At 38.5% G+C, this 9,968-nt stretch overlaps 1 protein-coding gene across 1 annotated transcript in view; it reads left to right on the top strand.

The window, feature by feature from the left end:
• Window positions 1–9,968, top strand: part of LOC101352813 (early endosome antigen 1) — a 150,187-nt gene that overhangs the window by 92,455 nt on the left and 47,764 nt on the right. Inside the window, exons 12-13 of the mRNA XM_023738584.1 lie at window positions 6,613–6,762; window positions 7,749–7,868. Of these exons, the coding sequence (XP_023594352.1) occupies window positions 6,613–6,762; window positions 7,749–7,868 (270 nt within the window). The remainder of the gene's footprint in view (window positions 1–6,612; window positions 6,763–7,748; window positions 7,869–9,968) is intronic.

Genomic DNA, 9,968 nt, shown 5'->3' with positions numbered 1-9,968 from the left:
GCCAGCTTTTCATCTTTCATGATATTGGAGAAGTTTTCTGTCAGCAGTTCTTCAATGATCCTCTCTGTGTTTTCTGTTTTCTCCCCCGTTCTGGAAAACCAATCATTCGCAAATTTTTGCTTTTGATTGTATCCCACGTATCTCTCAGGGTGTTTTTGTTCTTCTTTGTTCTTTTTTCTGAGTTTTCCTCAAACAGAGTTGTATGCAAGTGTTTGTCTTCAATTCCACTGATTCTGTCTTCCAGTATTTCACAGCTGCTTCTCAGCCGTTCTATGACACTATCCATTTCTGAAAGATTGTTGTTTATCTTTTGGATTTCTAATTGTTGTCTTTGTATAATTTCTAGTTGTGAATTTATTTTGGCATGTTGTTCCTGTATTATATTCCTGAAGTCTTCCAATTTTTTGTCTGTATTTTCCATGAATTTGTCTATTTTTTCCTCATTTTTGTCTGGTTTTTGCTTCAGCTCTTGGAGAATTCTGAGTATTAGAGATTTGAATTTCCTATCAGGTAGTTCTAGTACCTTTTCTTCCACTGGAGAGTCATCTGGTGTTTTATTTTGGATGCCTACTGGAACTATCCTGTCCTGTTTTTGTAAAAGTTTTGATATTGTCTGCTGTGTTTGGGGCATTCAGTAGTTATTTTTCTTGTTTATTGATTGTAGATTTGTTTGTTTCATCCCACTTTTTTTTTCTTTCTAATTTTTCTATGTCTGAGCAGGTGGGCTGTGTGTTCTTTCTTGTTTGCTCATCTGTGGGCACAATACTTTTTGCCTCCTTCTCCAATTGGCAGGGTCAGTCACTCTGATACGGTACAGCAGGGCAGGTCTAGCTGAAGAGGAGCCACTAGGATGGGTTGTTTGTGGCACTTAATATAGCCACCAGGGCGGGCCAGCAATCAGTGTAGGGCAGGTTCCAGCAGGCCACGCCTGCGCTGCTTGGTGGTGCAATGCCAAGCACACGGTGCAGGTAGGCAGGATTTAGTGGGGAGATTGTTATGTGTGGAGCTAAGATGGATATAGGAGAGAAGAAAGGGGAACAGGAGCCAAAAACATACAAACAAATAAAAAAGAATGCTAGGGAGCTTGCCATTGGAGTGGATAGATGAGGGACCATGAAATGGAGAAAAACAAAATGGGGACGAGGAAAAAGAAAAAAACAAAAGAAAAGAAGAGAATGAATAAATAAAAATCGGAAAGGGAAAAGAACAGCAAAGTTCCCAGGGGTCCCACCGGTGCGGCTATGAAGTGTGGGGAAGTTGTTCTCAGGTGTTTCAGTATATCCTGCTAGAAGGCATAGAGGTATACAATACTGGGTGTTCAGAGAACAGAAAGAGAAGGAAAATATGGAGAGATGAGAAACTGAGCAATGAAGAAAGAAAGAAAGGGAAGAAGAGGGAAAAGAAAACAAAACAAATTAAAAAAAAAAAAAAGAAGAAGAAAAGCCCCTCAAAAAACAGAAAAAAAAAAAGAAAAAAGAAATGCCCTCTGGGATCCCTCTGCACATTTGCACAAGCCGACGGGGTAGGCTGCAAGCCACACAGCACCGCCCGGCCAGAACGGGCTCCCAACTCAAGAAAAGGAAAAGAAAAGTAACAAACAACCCGAAACAAACAAACAAAAGCCCCGGGATCCCACCAGCGTGGCAGCCCAGACTGGGAAGCAGCTCCACACTTGAACGGAGCTCCGCCGCACCTCAGGAGGAAGCAAAGATGGCACACGGAGGCAGGTATTTGAGCACAAGGAGTGGGAGGTGGTGAGAGGTAAGGAAGAAATCAAAAGAATCGGAAAAAAGCAACACCAGCAGTCAACAACTGGCACTCAGAGAGGCAGCCCATTTGGGTGGGTGGAATCCAAGTAGCCGGTGCTTCCTGGACAAGAGATTGTGGCCGTGGGAAGTAGAGGAGGCCGAGTGGGGGTGAAGAAGGGTGGGGGGTGGGAAAGCGTATATCACAAATTACTGGTTGTTTTGTCTCCCGCTGCAAGCTCCTTGAAGCTGCTTTCTCATACCCCCTGTTTGCTGGTCTCCGATAGGAGTCCAAGATGGTGGATCCGCGAGGTGTTAGCTGACAGGGGACCTCTGCATGAATCTCTCCTCGCTCTCCGTTCTCTGTCAGTTCTCTCACTCCATTTGGTGCTTGGCTGAGTTCTTTATCTCTTCATTTGATGTTTTAGGGTTTCAGGATTGTTGTTTTCTCTGTTCAGCTTAGTTTTTCGGATCTTTGGTGTGGAGGGAAGGTGTGGTGCTTCTGCCTAGGGCGCCAATTTGCCCGATTGTCCACCGTTTTGTCATCTGATGTTATCTTCCTATGTGTTGTAAAACCTACGTTTGTGATGTTAATGAGGCATGATTAGAGGCTGTTAATGAGGCAGGACTCAATCTTCAAGAGTAGCTTGTGTCTTGAATCAGTCTCTTTTGAGACATAAAGGAAGCAAGCAGAGAGACGGGGGACGTCATACCACCAACAAACAAGAACCAGAAGATTAATGCATCCTTTGGACCTTGGGTCCATGTGCTGAGAAGCTCCTTGACTGGGGAAGATTGATGACAAAAACCGTCCCACAGAGCCGAGAGAGAGAGAAAGCCTTCCCCTAAAGCTGGTACCCTGAATTCAGACTTCCAGTCTCCTAGACTATGAGAGAATACATTTCTCTTTGTTAAAGACATCCACTTGTGGTATTTCTGTTATAGTAGTACTAGATAACTAAGACAGTCATGCTGAACACCTTGAAGTGTTACCACCTGCCAATCTTTTGGCTAGTAGTTGAGTGCTTAACTGTTTGTGCCACCCAGGAAGCCTGCATTTTATTTACTTATTTATGTACATACATATCTATCTATTTATCTATCTATCTATCTATATATGGTCATGCATACATACATATGTATGTATCTAAATCAGAATTGATTCAATGGTAACTGACAACACCATATATAATATACATACCATGGAACAGTGGTTAAGAGCTTGCCTGCCAACCAAAAGCATTAGTAGTTCAAATCCACCACCTGCTCCTTGGAAACCCTATGGGGCAGTTCTACTGTGTCCTGTAGGGTAGCTATGAGTTGGAATCGACTTGACGGCAATGAGTATGCATATATATGTATATACATATTTATGTGGGTGTGTGTGTATATATATATATATATATGAATATATATATACACACACACACACATGTTGTTGTTAGGTGCCATCGAGTTGGTTCCAAGTCATAGCAATTGTATGTACAACAGGATGAAATGCTGCCTGGTCCTTTGCCATCCTCACAGTCATTGTTATTCTTGCGCCCATTGTTGTAGCCACTGTGTCCATCCATCTCGTTGAGTGTCTTCCTGTTTTTCACTGACCCTACAGTTTACCAGCCATAATGTCCACCTCCATGGACTGGTCCCTCCTGATAACATATCCAAAGTACGTGAGATGGAGTTTTGCCATTCTTGTTTCTAAGGAGCATTCTAGTTGTACTTCTTCCAAGACAGATTTGTTCGTTCTTCTGGCAGTTCATTATGTGTTCAGTATTCTTCGCCAGCACCATAAAGTCAAATGCATCAATTTTTTGGTCTTCCTTATTCATTGTCCAGCTTTCACATGTATATGAGTTGATTGAAAACACCATGTCTGGGGTCAGGTGCGGCTTAGTCCTCATGGTCACATCTTTGCTTTGCAACACTTTAAAGAGGTCTTTTCCAGCATATTTGTCACCTGTGCAACATGTTGTTTGATTTCTTGACCACTACTCCCATGGGCGTTGATTGTGGATCCAAATAAAATGAAATCCTTAACAACTTCAGTCTTTTCTGTGTTTATCATGATGTTGCTTATTGGTCTGGTTGTGTGTATATGTGTGTGTATATATATATATATATATACAAGCACATGTACACACACACATATATATAAAAAATAGCCCACACTGTCACTATGTCTTGAAACTCCTCCCATAAAACTGTGAAGCCATGTTGATGTTTTTTTAGATGCACAAATGTTTCAAACTCTTCACTGCTTTAGATCCTTTCCTGTGTTTTTTTTTTTTCTTTCTAGAGTTTTCTTAACCTCAGTTTTCCACAAGGCCAGCTCAGAACTCATTTCCTCAGTATGGCCTTTGAGGGCCACTCTGTTTAAATAGTTGTTTCCCATATCCTTTTGGTTCCTTCTTTATCTCAGCTAGTTGGTTTTTTTTTTTTTCCTGCTTTCTTCCTTATAGCACTTTACATTCTGTATTTACTCTTTGTTCACTTGCATATTGTCTATTATCCACATTGAACTGTGAGCTCCATAATGTCAGGAATTTGGGTGATGCAAGTGGTTTGTGATCCACTGTTAACCTAAAGGTTAGCGGTTTGGACCTTCCCAGAAATTGCAGAAGAAAGACCTGGCGAACTGCTCCCATGAAGATCACAGCAAGAAAACCCTCTAGGGCAGTTCTACTCTGTCACATAGGGTCACTATGAGTCAAAACCAGCTCGATGGCACACAACAACAACATTCTATTAATAATTCCAATATGTGTTATTTTTACTCTTAATTTAACCCTTCTCTGATATATTTATCCGAAAATGATGTAAGCATAATTGTTTAAGTGACTTTGGCCACCCTTGGATAGCTTTAATTTGAGAGTCATTTCTTTCTTAAAGATCAGGGATTTGTCAAGAATTATACAGTAATAAATGACAGTTATTTATAATGAATACCTCCCAGCTCCCCCACTTAGTAAGTCTTCACTTCAGAGAGTCATTATCTTTAAGTCAGTGGTTCTTAACTCTGACTGCTTGTCAGAGTATCTAGGAAGATTTTTAAAATTGCCAATGTCAAGGCCTCACCCTTTTGATTTGATTAGATCAGAATCTGGTGTAGGTCTGGGCATTGATTTGTCTAGAAGTTTCCCAGTGATTGTGCTGTGCACCTGAGGTTGAGAACTGTTGCTTTTTAAATTGTTGCTTTTCCAAATGTGATTTCAAAACTTTCCTGAAACTAAGTATCATCTGGTGTTTATTACAAAAGCATGTATTCCTGGGCTCTAGCTCAAACATACTAAATCTAAACTTTCTAGGGGAAAAGTCTGATCATCCATGTAAAACAGGGTCAAGAGATTCTTAGCCAGCAAATTTTAGGAAATAGAGATGTGTGATGCCTATTTGTAACAGGTCAGACACTTAGATGCTTGAAAGATTAAGGCCTCCTATGTTTTCTTATATGAGGACTGGGCCTAATTCTTTTGTGAGTCTAGGAGAAGGTTTGCATAGTTGCTATAGTGCTAATTCACTGCTTTTTCTTTTTGCTGGTTTAGAACTATATTGTGGAACCTTAGTTTGTGCCCCTAATCCAGAAGAAGGAGGAAAATCATAAAAAGGAGAGAGATGTCAGGAGGCTGGATGAGGACAAGAATAAAACAAATGTGTGCTCTCTGTTTCTGATTCCTGTTTTAGTTAGATGGAAGCAGTGTTTGGCTTTAGAGATTAACTTTGGTTTTCTTTATTAAGGATAGGGTATATTCTGATAGTCACAGGTTTTTTCATAGCATAGGAAAATAGTTGGTGTCTGCTTTTTTGATAGAACTTTCCTTTTTCCTAGCCAACTGTGAGTTTTTATGGAGAAATATGTGAGTATAGACAATATAAGTATAAATTTGACAGAACACCTGAAGATTCTTAATATTTTCAGGTTTACCATGAACAGTTTTGATGGAAAGCAATCTTACAGAATGCTTGTTAGTAATTTTTAATTTTGTCTGGGCACAATGCATTCAACTTTATGTGTTATGAGGTGGTGCACAGGCTTACTCTTAGCATCCGAGCTTTGCCAAATGTCTCACATCCTCATCTCTGTGCAGGTCTTCTGTTCTATACTCCCAGCACTTGTGCAGCAGTTCTTCTCAAATCAACACAGACTTTTTCTTTTTTTAATGGGGAAACAGAAAGCTTCTCCACCTTCCTCCCCCTAAGCAAAACCAACTGTTATTCCTGGTGGTATTGGAGAAAGTAAAGAACTTGAGAAAGTGATGGTTCTTAGCCCTAAGGCAAAGTTCTCCTTTAGTCTTAACTAGATGGCACTTTTAAGTTAATGAATGAGGGTCACATAACTAAAAAAAAAAAAAAACAAAAAAAAAACACAATAGTTTCCTGTATGTTTATTCAGCAATTGTGTGCCAATTTGAGCACTTGGAAATGCTTTGGGCTGTATCTAATGGATATATTCAATGTAAGAAGTCGTTTGTGGTTCTCAACTATGAAAAACTGACAAGAATCACTGTGAAACTCTTAAAAATACTGTGGAGTAGGTCTGAGTGTACCCTGAGTGTCTTAATTTTTAAGTTTGATTTTATTCTTTTAAGTTCCTCAAGTGATTCTGACACTTATATACAAATGATAGCCTCTGGTCCAGTATATATTTTTAAGAGAGCAAAAACAAAAAGAAACACTACCTTAATGTGATGAAAAGTCATTTGGAGCTAGTTAAAATTACTATGTAAGGTCTTAGGTTCTTCAAAGAATGGTGAAAATTAAGATATTACACTTAGATTGGTAAAAAAAAAATTGTTTGGAAAGTAGGTGGTGGCAGTGATGGTGGTGTGTTTAAATATATGTATATACATTTTTTTCTTTTTTAAAGTTACATAGCAAACTTTTGGAGACAGAACGCCAACTAGGGGAAGCTCATGGTAGGCTGAAGGAACAGAGACAGCTTTCAAGTGAAAAACTGATGGATAAAGAACAACAAGTGGCTGATCTACAACTCAAACTTTCTCGTTTAGAAGAACAGGTAAACTAGTATTTTAAATGAGTTTATATTAGCAAATTTATTGATAGACTTGAGGTGTTTTAAATATTGTTAGGCTTCATCAGTCTTTTCACTGACAAGAGCTTAACTGGACATTTTTTTTTTAAATCTTTAAATTATAACATTTGTTTCTCCCCAGTAAAAACAGTCTACTTATTAATGACATTAAGTCATTTTGTTATGATTGAATTCTCTAAAGTTCTCAATACAAATGTACAAAGAAGGTTATTACCCTTTCACGTGCAGGTAGGAAAAATTCTGAGAGTAAATCACTGTCAGGCTGCTGAAGGAGTCTTCCTACTCAGGAAAGATCACTTAGTAATGAAAGAGTAAGCATGAACAATTGGTGAAGATCACTAATGACATGTAGTTGGTACATATAAACTTTGAGTTTACATTTAACGGTTTTCACTTTTAAAAATTGAACATAAGATTGAATGCTATCATTAAAATTGGGATTGCTAAAAATGGTACCCATAATATGGTTAAAGTCAAAGTTAATTCATTATATCTTTTATTAGAATTCAGCAAATATTCAGAGCTAAAATCTGTGACTTCAGCAATAGATTTTCTTTTAGACTCAAAATCTTAGATACGGTAGAGATTCCTATTCTTTTCCAACAAGTGATAACCAAGATTGTTTTGTAAAAAAATAAAACAAATACTAATACTGTGATTTAGACTATTGGTACAAATAATTTTTATGTAATTCCTTGAGCATATTAGTATACAAAAAATAATAACTAAATGCCAACCCGGAGGAAGAATTTTCAGAATGAGAGTCTATTTTTAGAGAATAGTTTCTTCATCATGGGATTAATATTCTATTAGTAATGAAGTACTAAAAGTTGATCTTATATATTGTCTAAATTTAGTTTTTTGTTCATAGTTGAGAATTGTGAGATTTGGAGTAATGCTAGATATTATGTGTGATAGTATTATGCCTTTAAGTTGTTCATTTTTTTAAGCTGAAGGAAAAAGTAACAAATTCCACAGAACTGCAGCATCAATTAGATAAAACAAAGCAGCAGCATCAAGAACAACAAGCTCTTCAACAAAGCACTACAGCAAAACTTCGAGAAGCCCAGGTAGACATTATTTGAATTGTTAGCCTTTCAAACAAAAATTAAACTAAACTATTATTCTTTTGTTGATGACTTTGATAAGAACAATTTGTGTAGAGAAGGTGATAGGCAAGTCTGATTGGAGAGAGTTCAAGAGAGAATGAGAAGACAGAAGTCTGATAGAGCGAATATAGATAACTTTTTCTAGGAGTTTTACTATAAAGGGTAGTAAAAAAATGAGTATTAAAGCTAGGGTTGGGAATTTGGCGTAGGCGTTCAGCCAAGTGCACTTTCTTATACTGTATCCCAGAATTGTATTTACTTGTCCAGCCACAGGCAAAGCTGGAAAATGACAGCCGTTTCACTTCCTATAGGCAGGTTGTCTCTCACACTGAGGGGAGAACAAGGGACTAAGTGGAACACACCTAGTTCCTTATTGCAAACTTTCCAATCAGTTAACTTTTCATTCCCTAGGGAGGAGTAAGAAAAAGATGGGAAAAAGACTAGGGAAAGTCTCTCACTGTAGAAAAATGAGAAGTCCTAAAAACACTAAAGAGATGTAATGAGTATAGGTCTGGGTGTGTGTGTGTGTGTGTATAAAATTATTATGGTAGCATAGAGGACAATAACCTAGTCCAGACAGCTTGTGGAAAAGAGCGGTTATAGAAAACTACTTAGTAGTGACTATCTGAGTCACAGAAGATGAATGGATGTTCTTGGTGATAGTGAGGAGTGTACTCCATGTAGAAGTTATAAGGACAGAGACACTGAGGTTAGTACAAACTAAACTTAGGTTTTGCTGGAACTTAAAGTGTAAGTTAGGGCTAGAAGAACATTGAGGTCATTTTGACATTGAAGAGCAGAAATGAGGTCATGAAAGAGTTGGGAGATGGTCAAGAAATTGTGGTCACAGAACAGGATAGTTGAAAATTTTCATTTGAAATAATTTCATATGATTACAGGATCCTATGAGTGAGTGATTAAAATGTAGAATGAGTGGAAGTCCAGTAACTAAGATAATATGAATGATGAGGCTATACTCTTAATTCTCTATGGATTTTCAATCTTCTGGGAAATTGGCAGAAATTGGGATTGAGAGAAAGACTAAATCAAGTCTCAAGTCTTCAGTGAATGTGGTAGGGACTAAGATAGATGATAGCAACAAAGAGTAGAGGGTAGAATAAGTGAATGTCTTACTTCCAAAGCAGCATGAAGCTTTTACATGAGGGAGAGAGTAATGGCAGTGAACAACCAGGAAAAGACCAATCTTTCCTGCTTGCTTAGTGCAGTAGGACTTACTGACTAGAGAGGGTTGAAGGGGAGTCAGCATCTGTAAAGGGAGAACCAGATTTCAGTTAAGACTTGGAAATAGAGTGACTGTTCTGGGAAAAACTTCAGGCCTGGAACTGTGGTTCCAGAAGATTAGTGGAATGTGGAGAGAGGGGTTATTAGTAGCAAGAACAGAGGGTGAGACCAGAGAGGTTAGGTTGCTGTCATCATTTTGTGATTGAAACTTAGAGGGATGAGAAGCACATTTGAAAATGACTGATCTCAAATATTTTATTATTGACACAAGTCATTGAGGATTCCAGGTTTTTCTAACTTTGTCTCAGCACAGTTATGAGGGCTGCTATAAGGTTGACACAGAGGGGCTGACTAATGCCTTATTCTGGGTAGAGACCCTTTTAAAAATGTCTAAGGTAGAGGCAAAGGCTGTGGGGTGGTCGGATAGCTCCAAAAAGTTTATGGGTATTTTTCTAATTGTAGGCTGTTGCATCATACTCTGTGTAACATTAAACCAAAACAGCCCATTGCCATTGAGTCGGTTCCGACTCATAGCAACAGTATAGGACAGAGTAGGACTGCTCCATAAGGTTTCCAAAGAGTGGCTGGTGGATTCAAACTGCTGACCTTTTGGTTAGCAGCCGAGCTCTTAACCACTGCGCCACCAGGGCTCCATGTAACGTTAAGGCCCTTGATAAAGTAAAAGAAGAAGAATCCCTTTATGATTATGGATTGGTAGAAGGGTCCTGTTGGGGTATTGAAGTGAGTCTGTGTAAGTGTATGTGCGTTCGAGTGCAGTCACTCATTTTTCTGTTTAATAAATACTTGAGAGGGTATGTG

The sequence above is a fragment of the Trichechus manatus genome, unplaced genomic scaffold (assembly GCF_000243295.1).
Source record: "Trichechus manatus latirostris isolate Lorelei unplaced genomic scaffold, TriManLat1.0 scaffold00119, whole genome shotgun sequence".
Classification (NCBI taxonomy): domain Eukaryota; kingdom Metazoa; phylum Chordata; class Mammalia; order Sirenia; family Trichechidae; genus Trichechus; species Trichechus manatus.
This window is presented reverse-complemented; position numbering and strand designations above follow the sequence as displayed.